This window comes from Agelaius tricolor, unplaced genomic scaffold (genome assembly GCF_023055355.1).
Source record: "Agelaius tricolor isolate 1412-34295 unplaced genomic scaffold, bAgeTri1.0.p SCAF_10, whole genome shotgun sequence".
NCBI classification, from domain to species: Eukaryota; Metazoa; Chordata; class Aves; order Passeriformes; family Icteridae; genus Agelaius; species Agelaius tricolor.
The window spans coordinates 24,988,542-25,004,894 of NW_027269270.1; the positions used below are offsets into that span (position 1 = coordinate 24,988,542).

Genomic DNA, 16,353 nt, shown 5'->3' on the forward strand with positions numbered 1-16,353 from the left:
TCTGCAGTTGAACTGCTCTTGTGGCATCAAGAAAATTTAGCCACAGCAGAAATTCTGGGAGACGCAAATGGGGGCAGTAGCACTGTGAAACCCAGTGGTACCTACAGAAATTTAGTGGGGAGGATTTCCAGAGAAGACTGAAACTCTGGAAGAGGTTGTTATTTGGGGTTTTCCCTTCCTGCTCACTTGAGAGCTGAGACTGTCAGACCTGGGTGTGGTTTTTGCAGATTCCTTTCAGTGAGGGTGGTGCTCAGGGCCAGTGAGTAGCAATGCCAGTCAGTCCAGGAGTGATAACCCAGGCTGGCCCATGAACCACTCTGCAAACCTGGTACTGGGGCAGGGAACACAGAGGGTCTCCACCAGCCAAGAGCAGCCTGGATGTGTGTGGGGAGATGAATGTGCTGCTCCATCCTGCTGCTGGGACTGGCCCTGGGCTGGAGCAAGGCTTTGACTTCAACACCAGTCCCTGCAGCGTCCATCTCTTACTGTCACTCAGCTACAGCAGAGATGACACGATGTCACCACTGTGACCACCCCGGTGATGGCTCTGGGCTATGATCTCAACTGCTGCCGTGCCCACTGCTGATAGTGAGTGGGAAATGCTCCTTCTTGGGGAGAAAGTTTCTATCAGCAGTTGCAGAGGGCTAGCACTGGGTTCCTGCTCTTCTTGGAGACAGGCTGTCACCAGAGAGATCAGGAATCATTTATTTTTAACGCTATGAATATGTAGAAACTTGTCTGAGCTTCTGCACACAGCGGCCATGAATTTAGAAGCAGCGTCAGGAACGGTGGCGCTCGGCACGCTGCAAATCGGGTCAGAGCCATAAATTTCTCTTGCTTGTGCACAAGCCATTTGCCATACGTGACTTGCTGAATTTGTGGTCATTTCTCTCTCTGCCCCCGTGTGCAGAGTGTATGGCTGAGATTTTATATTGCACCTCTGAGACACAAAGTCCTTCTGGTGCTTTTGCCTTGCATCCTAAACAGCCTCACTCGCTCTTCTCCCTGTCCCCTTGGCTTAATGGCTTCTGGCCACAGCCTGGCCCTTAAATCATGGGCTGCACCTGGACAGGCATAAACTGTGACTGTCCCCAGACAGAGAGGGTGTGATTGGAGTGGTGAGGGATGTGACTGAACACAGCTCAGCCTTGGGAGAATGCTGCTGCTCCTACACTGAGCCTGAGATGGCTCCTCTGGCACAGGCATGTGATCAGGGCAAGTCCTACAGAGACCCCTGACATGTTCAGTGAGCTTTTCCAAGGACAGTCATTTGGAATACACTGGGATGAAATGTTCAGTGTGGATTTTGTGGGGTATGTTAAGATGATCTATGTGTTGGGAGGCAAGCTTAAGCTAAGCAAGTTCACACTGTGGGGACTGGAAGATGATGCTGCCATCCTCCTCCACTTTACTGCCTGTGCTTCTCCTCCCCCACCTCTATCTGTTCTAGACATAAAAGCTTTTTTATTGCAAGACTATTTTTGCTCAGTGAATTAAAATGAGGCATTTGTAACTCTTCCTTCCCAGTGTAACTGCTCCCAGCAGCAGAGCTCTCTAGCTGGTCCCAGCCCCTCTGGTCAGCCTGGGAAAGGCAAGCCCAGCAGTAGGACATGAGCAGGGTCTTGCTAAACCCAGCTCTGCTGAGATGTGCCTGTGCCTCAAAATGGGTCTGCCCTGTTCCACAGACAGCTCCCTATGAGCCTGGTGAATCACTAAAGGCAGCAGAGATGACCAAGATGTTTCCTAAGTGATTCCTGACCGAATCCCTTTGTCACAGCAGTGCCACCACACAAACAGGAACTGTATCAACAGGATTGTTTATTAAATTCTGGTCTGGTTGCAAGGGTGCAGCCCCGCTGAGACCCTTTGGTGTAGAAACATGAAACAAGAACTGTGGATTTTCTCACATTGCTGAGGTGTTACCACGGTCTGAGCCCAATTACCAGGGCAGAGCAGGACACTGGAAACTGCCCATTTGTGGGTCAGAGATGGAGCTCGTGTGGCCTCTGCTGCTAACTCACAGCCACTCTTCAAAGCCAGGGTCTCCAGCTAACTACACACACAGCTCTGTTTCTACCAGGGTAAGGTTTCTGTGCTTGTTAAACGTGAACCCTTGAGCCTTTTCAACTAAATCCTCTTCCAAGTGTATTAGGTTTTTGGGGAGATTTTTGAAATGGCAAGGTTCCCTGAATTTCTGATCTACTGGTGCATATCTAAAGCCCTTACCATAACTCATCAGGGCCCTGCCAACAATGCAATCTGAATAAAAGCAGAGAGAAAGCACCTTTGCAATCAGGATTTTTCAGCTATAAATTAGTGGAAGGTGATCTTCGTGAAAACAGCACTAGCTTCATGTATTTAGCAGGGAACACACACCAAGCAAAGGAAATACTAGCTGGAGTGCTGGTGGTGGAAAGTTAGGACTATGGGAACAGGCTGATGATAGAAACTGGCTCCTTGGTCTCTAGCAGACACAAGCAAAGAGACATTTTAAAAGCAAAGGTTTCACAGGAGCTGTCCCTGAAGCTGTCTCTTGAAACTGCAGCTAGGGAGAATGCCTCTGTTGCCACCACAAACAGAAATCAGAGGAGGTGAGAGCATCCTGGAAGATGCCAGCAGCTTTCTTCCCAGGTTTTGTTCAAGCCTCCATGCATAGATTCAGAGTTAACAAACTTCTTGCCTATATTTCATGTTCCCTACATTTCAATCAAAGAACAACCCAGCCTTCAAAAACACATCCAAGGATTACTATCCTTTGAAGAAAGGATGATCTTGTACAGCAACCATTTACAACCAAAAGAAAAAAATTAATACATTTTGATTGTTATGGTAAAGAGAAGGACAGAGGTAAAAATCATAGCTGTTTTGCTTTGTTTCTTAGAGATAGGGGACTGTGCACATCTGGCTTTAAATAAATAATAGCAGGAACTTCCCAATGCCCTTACTCTCTCACCTTCAAGAGTTTCCAAACTAGCTAAAGGCTGCTTTCTTGCTAAGGGCTTTTGTCTCACTCCAACCTAGAGCTTTGTGACAGAACTGAAGTTATTTAGTAGAAGGGAGGAAGTAGATGCATTACTGAGTGCATTGTCTCTTGGCTGAGGTTTAGGTTTACCTGAAATTATTTCTAATGTAATCAACTGATTGCTTATTGACCATTTTACTTTAAATGTGGTCAAGGACTGCAGTCTACAGTCAGTCTATCTGCTCCCACCCTTGGTTCCCCTTTGCTGTGACAATGTCCCAGCACTCCCTCTGCTATCCATCATCAAGCTATACTTGTTTTCCAGCTCAGAGCTGTAGAACACTGTGAAGATCCCACCTGCACAGCACAGTGGGAGTGTGACTGTGTGTGCTCTCTCTTGTTCATAACATTGAGCAGCTCCCTGACTAAACATACCTTTCTCTTCCCAGCCATCACTAACCAGCTATTCTTCTTTCAGCTCAACTTCAACCTGCACTTAACCATTAACTGTGTCTGTCTGTACCTAAAAATTACTTGAAATGGAACATTCAATTATTACAGATCTTAAACATGGAGAACAAGGCTGCTGTTTGATTTCTGTTTCAGCAATGATAAAGCACTCCAGCATCACACTCTCATTCTCTCCAACAGCAGCTGAGCCACTAAACTGATGACACGAGGATTAACCAGACAGTCTAACAAGTCATTGGTAGAAAGGGCTGTTTGTGAGGTGCATGGACTGCAGTCTGAATCCATTTGATGTGCAGCTGTCTCACAGTCATAACTCATTAGCAATCTCTTCCTCTTGCTCTGTAATTTTCCAAAATGTTCTTCATTTTCATGGAGAAGATCTCCACCATCACTTTCAACTGCAACTGCACCCACCACACTGGTTTTGTGAGACTCTGGTAAAACCTGAATAAGATGAGGCCCAAAAGGTATTTTCTGCAGCTCTTCTGTTTTGGGTGCAGGAAAGTCACATTCCTGGGTTAGTAATGTGCAGCTCTCTGGTTCACAGCCGAAAACTTCCCTTCTCTTCCTCTTGCACGAGGTGTTTGTCTTCTGCTTTGCACCACTGCTGCTGGAACGTGCCTGTCCTGACACACTTGTCTCCTGACACTTGAGGTATGCAGACACTGCTTTATTCAGGTACTGAAGATTGATTTCATGGGATGTTGCCTCAACCTAAGAAAACACCCAGAATACACTCAGTTAAAAGGAGCAATGTTTCGATTCAGCCTTGCGTGATTATTTTCCATGAATTACTTTTGCTACATGAAGGGACGGAACTTAAAACTCTTTTTCTCAAAGCAGCATAAAGACTCAGGGGGAGCTAACCAAAATGTCAGTAATTCTTTGTTATTGCTGCTATAATGAGAGCAGTAGAAGGCTTACCTCCGTGGGATTTAGCCAGAGATCTCCATCACTGGGATTTTCTGCTGATTTTATGGCGCATACCAGCATTCGAGTTATTGCCTCCTCTACACGGGCTTCATGATCTGCATCCTGCCTCAAGAGAACAGAAGGTTTTAGGGGATAGATTAGCTCATGGGTCTCTGCAGAAAGCTGAAAGATCTTAGGAAAAACATAGATGGCCTTAGTTTGAAAGCCACACTCATGCATATGAAGTCAGTGGAAGGTTTCAGACTCTCTTCCTGTGCACAGCCCCCAAAACAGGTGACAGTACAGGCTTTGGTGGGACTGCTCATCTGAATAAGGATTTGCAAAAAATAGTATGTGTATATAATCTTTTCCCTTATTAGTGTTTTGTTAATTGAATCTGGTGCTTGAAATTATAATGCAATATTAGCATTTAATTAATGTGTGCATTTAAACAGCTCTTTAGAAGAGCCATAGAAGTACATAGCACATTTTTATATCTACATATTATGTCTAATTTAAGCAATTAAAACACACAGGATGTTATAGCAAGGCAGCAGCTATCTAAGGACTACACAAGCACAAAAGTGAATCTTGAGGAAATTTGGGAAACATTTTATCATGTAACAGCAGCTGACAAACTGCTGCACTTTTGAACATCACCAGAAGGAAAAGCATATTTTCTCTGAAAACTCTCCTGCAAAACTGAAAATTGACTTACTAACTTAATAATAGACTCTTTGTTTCAGGCCTTCAGTTCCTTCATGGCCCCCCCTTGGACAGCTGGATACTGGCTAGGTTAGGATAGCAGAAAAAAAACTTTATAGGATCTTGGCTTTCTTTCCCATTTAAGTTTCTTGTATACAGAAGGAATGGTAGACTCTCCAAACAGGATGGTGGTTTTGTTATCTCAATGACAAGTACCTAGAAGTGGATGCATATATCTGATTTAATTGAGATGCTCAGATGTGTTTGTTTTGGAGGGAAGATGCAACATGGTCAACCCACAGCCCTGACCAGTCTAACTGTGGCTCCAGGGAACCTGTCAAGCAAACCACACATCTGGCTAGTATGAGGGCTGAAGGCAACAATTTGTCCTGGAGCCCTAAGCAGAATTTGGGATAGAAGCAGGGGGAAGTGCTCTTGGTATTTCGTGGGTTTGGATGCTAGGCTTTTAAATGGCCTTGTATAAAAAACCAGCAAAATACAGAGTTTGGTATCGACATGTGGAAACTATTTAAGGTGTTGCATTGTTGGTATTCATCCTGGCCTGCAGAACAACAGGGCTGTACTGATTGCATGATAGTATGTTAGAAAGCAAGGAATACTTTTGGGTAGCTCACATCCAGCTGAAAACAAATTAAATTTCTACTCTAGACTCTTGCCAATATAATTAATGGTTTCACTGGGACTGTAATTGTTGGTGTGATTCACATCTGTCAATATGAAAGCAGCTGGTAACAGCTGTGAGCAAGAACTGCTTGGTTTGGTAATGCAAATGTTCTCAGAATTGTCTTTCAGAATCCATGTCAGAATTTATTTTATAGATGGAAGTGCCCAACACCTCACAAACAATGCTGCATCATCAGCTGCAGGGGTGGTTTCTGTAAGGACCTTTCACCTGGGCTGCAATAGCCACATTTGCTCATGACAGATACTGATATCTGGGGAGGGTGCGTGCTGTTTATTGGCAAGATCCACTAAACACTCCTCTGCTTATGACACCACACATAACTGACTCCTGCTGGCACCAAACAGGATCTTGGTGACTTCTGCAAGACCTTTATGACAGAGGTCTTTTTTTTCCTTGCAACACATAAGAACAGCTAGAAATGCTCAGGCCCCACCCCAGCACCTGGGAGCTACCAGCCAAGCTGATCCCACCACAGCCTGCTCCTCCGGAGGGGGACAATTTGTGAGGCCCAGCTTAGGGCACAAGTGTGTGCTGACATCAGGACCTTCCCAAGCCCAAGGCACACAGCCAGTTCCTCTGAATTACTTCAAAGGCTCAAATTCAAGGCAGGCTTAAGTGGCTGCTCTACAATATAATTGGTGCTTTCTCTGGCCCTGCAAACAGCCTGACTGCATTTAGGGCTGTGTGAGAGCCTGGTCCGGGCTGTGGGCCTGATGTCCTTGCTAAATACACAGGTTTCACCTCAAAAATTTCTCCATGAGGGAAATACCCAAGTGAGTTCCTGTGCTCTGCTTGGTTTGATGTTGGTATGAGAAATGCATTCTCTGGTCTTGGAACAGCAGCTGAAAGCATGTGTTCTTTCCCCTGCAGATTTCCAGTCTAATATAGCTTTTAGAAGTAGGAAAAAAAAAAAAGGCAGTGAGTATTTTAGTGAGGCCATTTCACAGGCCATTTCAAAAGTTTTTTTTTTTTTTTAATATTAACCTAGGATTAATAATAAAGTAATGTCAGTCAGAAAATCTTCTGGAGTATTGAGGTGATCTAGTGGAATATGTCCCTGCTCCTTGTAGAGTGATTGGACTAGACAACCTTTAAAGGTCCCTTCCAACCCAAACTATTCTATGATTTTATAATATCCCTGGAACCATCCCATATATACTGGTTAACATAAGCAAGAAAAATCAAAGCCCAGGGAGAAGAAAATTATTTTAATACATGAGGAAATCCAACTTCAGCCAAAGCAAAACTATCACAGAGGAATGAAAATTCAAAAATCTTCTTCTCCTCCCTTCCTATTCACATTAATCTGATTTAAATTCTAATTTAGCTTTGCACATAAGCTTGTCCTTGAGGTGAAGTTCCTGGTTTTTTGTTCTCTATTCAGCACAAAGCTGGCTGGCCCTTAAGAAATTAGGCATGAAAATTTAGCTTGTGTTTAATTGTTTACTTGATTGAAGTGAACTTGAAAGGGGATTTCTGCTGAACTGGGGCTTCAGATCTGGAACCTTGAAAGGTTCTCCCAGATAAAATGTATCCGTAAGGGCTCTTCCCTCCCCAGCCTCTGAACACAACACACCCAACAGGACTGAAACTGGCAGGCAAGGGACGGAAATCCCTCGTGCTACACCCCCAGGACATTAAAAGGAAAATACCAGTTCAATCCAAGAGTTGATGCTGACAGTGACAGGATCAATGGATTCCACATAGTGCCACCAGTGCCTTGGGACGAGGAGGACCTGGAAGTGCAGACATTGCATTAGGGAACAAGCAGAAGCCTGAAGAAAGACACAGTTTTTTAATTTAGGTGATGTGGGATGTAGAGACAGGACTGAGGCAAGGACACAGGTGAGAGGTGATATTTATTTCTCTCTTTTAAAGAGCCTTTTCTCAAGAACTAAATGCCCACTCTATCAATACTATCATGTAAGACATGGACATGATCCAGAACTACCTTTCATCCAAACTCCTTCCCATACAGTCCCAAGCAGGACTGTAACCTTTAACTGCTGTGGGTAAGCAAAGTCCAGCAGTACAGAGGGGGTGCAGCTGTGCAGCAGTACATCAGGACTTCAGAGAGACTCTCAGCCAAGCAGAAATTCTTTTGTAGACTCTCCAACTGAGCAAAATTCCCAGTTCCTGTAGGACTGCCAGCTGGTTTTCCCAAAAAAGCAGGCATGCCTATGCTCATCTAGGTGACTAGGTGACAAAATGCAGCTTTAATTCTGGTGAATAATCACCAGTATTAAATTTGTCACTTTTAGTAGACAGGCTTTTAAAAGAAAATGTCATGATTTCTGGGACAATCTAGTTTAGATCAGAGCTTTACAACAATATCAGGATGATAGCTGTGACATAAAATTGATTCCCACCCATGTTTTTTATGGTACAAGACACTGATGTTGTTTTGATGATAGAGGACAAGCTTTGCAGATTACTTAACATTAGAGTAACATGGAGCTATCAAGGAAAGCATAAAAGATATTTTTTGACAAGTTATAAAAATGGTCAGAGACAGAAAAATATATACTTCACAATGGGGAAAGTGAAGCAATGATCTGTATCTGAATTGCAGACAGTTCTTTCTCTTGGTAGACACAAATTACTTAGAAGGATGTTCTGCTACCCAGATAGCCCTGTGCTTCATTATATCAAAACACACCTCATGAGAAAATGTCTGTGGGGGAAACAATGGCACCAGTCCTGCAAACACTTACAGGACACTTGGAACACTCTTATTTTTTGGGCCAGATGACAAAATGTTCTCCACAGACTTAAATTTAAGTCAAACAAAAAGAAGCATTGGCTCTCCAAAGGTCAAAATCATTTGGAAATTATTATTTAATCCAGTACAGCACACAGAACAGAAAAGGAAGTCAGTCAGTGGAGGGTCATTATTTTAAAAATATCACTAGTTAGTACTGATATGTAAGTGTATGAAACCCTACAGACTGCAGCCAAAACATGTTTTCTCTGCTGAACAAGTTTCAGAGTTTTGTTTTTATCAAGGAAACATCGACTTTAAATGAACAGTGCAGTTGCATTAGCAGCAATTGATTTATCTGTAAGGAAGTGTTTTCCAGTTTCACTGACTGCAAAATCATACAAGCCCCCTCCCCAAATGCTCATCTGCTCTATAGGGGATTTTACACTGAACTCTGCTAAAGACTCTGGGTGCCCTCCAAGTGACTGGGTGTAATGCTGAACCCTAGCAAACGCTGTGTTACAGCAGAAGAAAGCAGAGCTCCCGTGAGCGGCTGTTTGCACCGGCGGGATCCTTCCTGTGAGCCCTGTGCAGAACAGGGAGCTCCAGCACGTGGAGGAGGGCAGCAGACACTGGGGAGGTGGTGCAGAGGGACCAGGTAGCAAGGGAACATGAGCAAGAGACAGATTAAGGGAAATGTATAAATGTCTCAGTAAGAGATGCTGCCTGGAAAACCAAGAAGGCAATTAGGCATGGAGCGTGCTGGCTCCACATGACTCACATGCAAAATGGAGACAGAATTGCTTTGGAGAGAGCAGGTACAGCCAGAAGGAAAATACAATCCCCACAGCTTGTCCTGGGTTTTCAAACCAAAGTGGAGGAACTTGGTCCTTTAGAGACTAATCAGGTTTCCTTTGCCAGCAGGTTAAGGGTAACAACTGCAAAGCTGTGTCTCTCTGCAGCTGGCACTGTTTGCTGATGCAGTTTATAGGAGAGCTATAGAGCTGTGACTCAAATAGGCAAAAGAGGGTCCATAAAGACATTTGCTGTCTCTCTTCTATTGTTGAACAAGCTTATGCTTGTTAAAATTAGGATTTATAGCAACAAGACAATTGAAATTATCAAAAAGCAAAAGGACTAAAACTTTAAGGAAGATGAAGAAATGGCAAAAGGTAATTAAAACCAAAAAATACAGCTGGCAAGAGAGTAGAACTAACAAGACCAAAAAAAAAAAACCCAAAACCCCCAACAACCCAGAAAAGAAAGATAGGATTCTTCTACATTTACAAACTAGTATTCTTCTAGGTTAGGTTTTCAAATTAGAAGCAAACAGAAGCACAATAAAATGAAAACAAACCAAAAAAACCACCACCGCTGCCTCTAAGGATCAATTTCACAATTAAAAAAAACAGACTTCCATATGTTTATGAATATGGGACACAGATTCCTATAGGAAACATAAAAGTAAGCCACAGTGAAACAACACACACAAATGCAGCAAACATTTTACAGGGAAAATGTAAAATGCAATAGCAAGACAGAACTACTCCAAGCTAAGAGATAATCTTGTGCTAGGCTGCTTTCCACAGAACTTATCTAACTTTATTTGTGCTGGGAAGATACTGATCTAAACAGTAACCAATCAGATAATTTTAATATTTAGGCTAGTGACAGCCAAATATAGCAAACGAAGCTAAAGTAGGACAGAAGTCCCAGAAAAGATAAAATGAGATGCTGTAATGTGAGGAAAGAAACCAAGGGAACAGTTGGGAGAGCAAGTGGAGCAATGCTGAAGACTTGTACAGCACAGAGAACAGAGCAGGTTTGAATTCTCAGTGGACATGATTAACTTGATACAGTGCAAAGGTAGGGCAAAGGTGGAATTGCTTCAAAAAGAGAGCATACCCTGAAGTGAAATATTATACCAAGAAATTTCTGCTCATTAGAAAAAGATATTTAGGTAAATGCACACAAAAAGGAAGCCAGTGTCACGGGAAGATAAAGACACTGAGCCACGGGGGGACCCAAGGAGATCCCAGAAGTGTTTGCAACCATGGCAATGAAAAATAAAATGAAGTAGGTGCAGGCATAGCCAATTCTGTGGGAACAGCACCTGAGGACTGTCTGAGCACTGCTGCCCCAGCCTATGCCTCATCCCAGCTGGAGCCTGGCTGTCCTGGTGCTTGGAAGGTGCTTCTCACCCTGCCTCCTCCTCCTCCCTCCTGCTGTCTTCGTGTCCACTGAAACAGAGCTCCAAGGGTGACGGGGGTCAGAAACACAGGCACAGCCATGGGGAAAGGCACAGTGAAGAGGAGGGAGTGGGGCTGCATCAGGCCATGCCCACAGTGACCCAGGTGAGAGAATGAGGGAAGCTCAGGGAAGAGGTGGAGAAGCAGAGGCAGGGAATTGCAGCTTTGACCTTCCATTTCCCTGGCTTTTGAGGCATTCATGGGGTTCTCCGTATGTGTTGCAGCTTGAGCAGTGTTTTTCCACCAATCCTAGCATAAATTCAGCTCCTGGACTCTTCTGCTTCTTCTGTGATGGAAATCATAGTTCTGGTGTCCTGAGGTTGGGTTGGGCTGTCTGCCTTCTCTATGGGGTGACTTGGGGCCAGCTCTGCAGTCTCCCACATGAAAACTCTTTATTCCTTCCCCAGAGCAGAATTACCAGCCACCTACTATGCATAATGGTGTGGCCAACTCTGAATTCTCTTTTAGTAAAATCACTTAAATTATTCTCCAATAAAAGTAGGTTTTTTTACTGTAAGCCCTTTTAAAAAGTCTTTTGTATACTTTGAGCTGGAACATTACACACTACCTTTGAATTACTGTATTTCTTGACTTACTAAACCACTTTTCTTTGGTATCAATTATATTTTTCTTGGCTATCACGGCTGTGTGTTTTTCTGTTCCTCACTTAAGCCCAACCTAAAGTTCTCACACCCTTTCTTTAAAGGCAGCACACAGGGAAATCCCTCCCTGACTTCATGAAGATTTCTTCTTGCTCAGGGTTAGGTTAGAAGTCAGAGGTTTGTCTGCACTGTTGGGAGCTCTGCTGCTGAGCAGGATCCCATGGTGTGTTAGATTCTGCAGCAGAAGCCCAGAAAGAGAAATCCTGCAGCTAAACACAGGAACTGAGTGACAACTGTATTTGTGGCCACATAAATGTGTTTCTTTTAGACTTTGAGAAAGCAGGTAAGCAGAAGCAGGGGAGGGGAGCGTCTGAGCAGCAGGACATGGTAAGAACCAGCAAGCAGTAACGTTCATCTTTTTCTAAAATAGTTTTTTTTCCCATCCAATGACAATATTTTTCAAGGCCAGAGGGAGGGCATCCTTCTCAGACCCAATGTGCCTCTTGGCTACCTCATTTAGGCCTTTCCCTGCACTTCTGCCCTGCAGCTCCTCTGGCCCCAGGCTGCACTGGGGCACAGGGCCAGGCCACAGGGCAGGCAAGCTCTGCCTCAGCAGCACCTGCCTGGGGTAGCAAGGGGGGAATGGGATTGCTCACAGGGGCACAGAGGGGCAGCTGCTTGCTCTCCATCCCTTCAGATAAACTCAGATCACTTTATAGTCTCCCTACCATTGTCTGGTTATGTGGATATGGATTAACAGGGAGATGGATTAAGAGCAATTACATTAGAGAGCAGGAAGGAAGCCAGAAGTCAGTGAGAAGTGGGGCAGAGGAAAGAATGATCAATGATTTTATCCTTGTACAGCATCTCAGTTTTTTGTAGCTTTTTCAGGTGGTATTCATCTTTCCTATTTTTAATCATCAAAAAAGTTAAGCACCTATGTGCATAGGCTCCTTCTACAGCCTGTGTTGAAGGACAAGGTGGGATGAATGTTCCTGCAGGATTGTAATTATGTAAGACAGGAAGGATGAACTACCTTGTTGAGGTGCCAGGTACCACTGATGGCAAATAGGACACCTGTCCTGAACAGGATTTAAGCTGAGGGTGACAGATCCCTAACTCTCTTAACACTTTTCCCAGAGCATGGGTAGAAGATACAAGAACAGATGTGGTTTGTCCCATTTCTGGTCTTTTAGGGGGTATTTGTATTTGAGAAAGAATCAAGGTGTTACTAGAAATGCTGCTCCATACTTAATCCTCAGCTTTGCAACCATCACAGAGGTGACCAGGTCCAAACATTTATAAGGACCCCCTACATTTGTGTGACACAACTTGAGCTTGTAACTTCATGGATATAGTGAATATAGTCATGTACTGCTGCAAGCCCTTCCACTACTCAGCTGCCTATTTGAGTAAGCTTGACATCTAAATGTTTTCATCATTTGTTTCAGAACAGATCACTGATGTATAAACAGAAGTTATGTCTGTTGAAATGCAGCTGACAGCCAGTGGTCAGGTACAGGATGAAACCTTATAAAACCTTAATTCTCAATCAGCTACCAAAATTCATAATAGAGGTTCACCTTTGAACAATACAGTGGAAGGGCACAAAGGATCTAACTGACTGTACACTCTGTGCACTGGCACAATGTTACATGAAGGAATTCTGCTTTCAGGCAGAAAAATGGCTGGTGGCAAACATCGACCAGAAGGTGGCATTAGACACATTAAGTTTTTGATATTCAAACCTGCACTCACTCTACATGCAGCTGCTCTCCTGAATACCTAAGAACACCTTTGTCTTCATTTTTTCAGCCTTTTATTGTTACAATCATCCAAAATGTTCTGCATACCCTCTGGGAATGAGTGGAGATGCTACATTTTATCACAAAATAAAGATGCCTACAAATTCTCCAGTAATTGGGCTAATTCTAAGTGAAAACCACTGTTAAGCACATATCAAGACATTATTTAGGAATTCTCTCCCTTGTTGAAAAAGGAGTTCTTCTAGGTCATTCCTTTCCATCAAACGGCTGCAGCTCCCAGTCACCTGCCCTGAAAGCTTCTGGATGAGATGCTGGCCAGCACCACACAGAAAGCACTGATAAAATGGACAAAGGCAATACCTCACTGCTCCATCATTGCTTCTACATTACTTTGCCCCCCAGGAAATCCAAACAGTATCTCGTTCATGGCAATGCAGACAAATTCTATTACTGAGCTGGCTCAAGATCTTTATTCCTAGCAAGATTAATTTGTAATTGCTTTAAGCCTAATTAAAATTAAGATCATATTAAAGGTTCACTAGTGCACTTGATCATTGCAAAGGAGATTATAAATTCAAATAGTATTGGGGATCAGGGATAACGCAATGCTGAATAGATGTGGCATTTTTATCAATAGTAAAAATTTGTTCTTTGTGCTTTCAATTACTGACTGCTGCAACTTTACAAATTGCTGAATGTGAAACTAATGATTTGCTTTAGTAGTATGAGTATGAGCTAATGTAGTGCAAACAGTAAAGGCTGATCATAGATTCCCCATTTGCATCTGTACCAAGTGCAGAGCATTACACTTCCAGTTGAAGGGTATCATTCTTTTGTTGGAAGCTACTATCCTGCCCCACTCTGCCTCCTCAAAATTAACTTAATTAGCAAAAATCCATTCTTTAAATTGTTGAAGGCAGCTGGGTTTGCCAGTTAGGGACAGGGGAATACTCATACAAGTTGTTGAGCTGGCAGGTCAAAAGAGGTGACGATATCTGGTAGGAGAATGGTAAAAGGGTTCCAGAAGCAGCAACTCCACTGTCTGAGCAATGACCATTGCAAAATTCCTTTGGAAGGGCCTGACAGTTTGAGATGCACAGCAGTGCCTTAGCAGGACATGCACGGCTGAACAAATGAAAAAGGGTAATTCAGACTCCAAATACAGACCTTGCTGATTAAATAAAGAAGGACACTATTTACAGCAGGAGACTGGGAATCAAGAGTCCTGAGCCCTACTCTCACACTGCTGCTGCCTGCCTGTGTGACTGTAGGCCAGGCACTTACAGCTGAACCTTCTCAGTAAAGCAGGATTAAAAACATCCTCACAGCCCTGGAAAACACCATGAAACCTGTGAATGGTGTGCACTCTAAAAGCAAGTATCATCATTAAAGTATTTATTAAAGCAACAGGTGAAGGCTATTCACTACCAAAATATGAGTTCCTTTGCTAGCTCTATATACTCATTAACCAAATGCATTTTATGGAACATACTGCTGTCAGAGTAGACAGGTCAGAGTTCAAGAAAGTTCTGAAGTAGACAAATTTGAGGTGGTTGCAAGACAGGTGGTTGTATGGAATCAGGCAGCTGATTGAACTCTGATCTATGAATCAGGCAGCTGATTGATAGCTCTCCAAATGTCTGCAGTTTTTGTACTAAAAAGTTGAGGCAAACAACTGTCAGTGAAGAAAGTTTCTGTGCTGAGAGAAATCTCTAAGGTCTGAATGTGGAGTGGAGGAAGAAGGAAGTTCCACAGTCAATTTGTTAAGATTTCCTAGCCCTTAATTAGGCAGTTAAATAGAATATTAAGTAATGTGAAGCTTGTATGTAAGTGGTACCTGTCCTGGACTGAGTGTAACAACATGGGCTGTTGAGTTCCTAAACTTGGGAAAGCGTTTCAGATCAGGGTTGGCAATGTTGACTTTGCTGAATATGCTGGATTCCTCATAAGGGATCCTGGTAGGATAAAGGAAACTGGTGTCACCAGGTGGGAAGAGGTGCCATCTCTTCCTGAAAATAGAGAGAAGATAAAAATGTATTCAGTGCATGTCACTTGCAGCAAAGAACTAAAGGCAGTAGCAAGGTTTTCAATAAAACATAAATCTGCCTCACTGTGTGAATCTCCTACGCAGTGAGAACACAGCCAGTGCTTACAGGCTGTCTCCTAAAAGTGTTTTTAAAATATTCCACTTTTTAATTTTTTAACTGAGAAGATTTACAGCTTCTCACCAATCATTTTTAAAGGCAGATAAAATTTAAAAAACCTCTCCCGTCTGGTTTCTTCTTCCTCCTTTTTACATGCAGCATTTACAGATGCTCAGAGCATTAAAAATTGCTCTATAAACTAGAGGAAATAGTTTAGTTACAGACAATGTATTTTTGTTCACTGAATGAAAAGCTTTCAAAATCTGTATTTGTTTTGAAAGGAGGGCATGGTGTGTTTAGGATGGCAACAGTAAAAGGGTTAGACATTATCTTCTGTTTCCTTATATGGCTGTGAGTCGTGAACCCCCCTTTCTTAAAAATCACCTTGATGTTTCCATATCAAAGATGGAATGAATAAAAACCAGATACATCCATAGACATAAGTATCCTTAAACACCTGTATTTTTTTTGTGTTATCAGTACCACATGATGAAAATGTAGCTGGTTGTGCATTTAAGAACTTACTGGTGTGACTAAATGCCAGGTGGAGCAGGACAGGGTTGTTCTGCTCATGAGGGCACTCATGTGCCACGTTGCTCCTACATGCCCAAAGAAGCACATGAATGCACCACAGTGCAAAGGCCAAGCAGAGCTGAGACCACACTTTGTCCTCAGGAGCTTATGTCTCTATTTCACTTACATAGACCAGATCAAAGAGGAAAAAAAGAATATGCCAGAACTGGTGGTGCCAGTTTTATGGGTATTATAAATTAAATATCTTAGCAGGTACATATGGTATTTAGAAATAGAAGTTTTAAATCGCAGTACTTTAGGTGGTAGAAATAACCAGAAGGAATACACAAAGAGAATTTATTACATTTAAGATGTGCTAGACAAACAGTGCAACATGACCAATGCATTAAGCAATGGAAAAGTAAAGGCAGCATTTTACAGCACAGCTGGAGACCTTGTGTAGCTCTTCTCTTTTGTTTTGGACTCCTCTAGAAAGGGCTTTTCTTTGTTTTCTTTCCCTTGGCACTCCTTGAATTTTGTCTACTGCTTCTGGTTGTCAGTTCTAAGTCACAGATCTGAAAATGGGAGCGAAGCAATCAAATGGCACAAAACCAAAAGGGAC

The 16,353-nt window shown here is 43.0% G+C and overlaps 1 protein-coding gene across 1 annotated transcript in view; it reads right to left on the reverse strand.

Moving 5' to 3' along the window:
* Positions 1 to 1,798: 1,798 nt before the first annotated feature.
* HSPBAP1 (HSPB1 associated protein 1) overlaps positions 1,799 to 16,353 on the reverse strand; it is a 37,401-nt gene continuing 22,846 nt past the window's right edge. Inside the window, exons 5-8 of the mRNA XM_071435276.1 lie at positions 14,912 to 15,083; positions 7,409 to 7,492; positions 4,358 to 4,468; positions 1,799 to 4,147 (exon numbers count right to left, since the gene is read on the reverse strand). Of these exons, the coding sequence (XP_071291377.1) occupies positions 3,590 to 4,147; positions 4,358 to 4,468; positions 7,409 to 7,492; positions 14,912 to 15,083 (925 nt within the window). The 3' untranslated portion in view covers positions 1,799 to 3,589. The remainder of the gene's footprint in view (positions 4,148 to 4,357; positions 4,469 to 7,408; positions 7,493 to 14,911; positions 15,084 to 16,353) is intronic.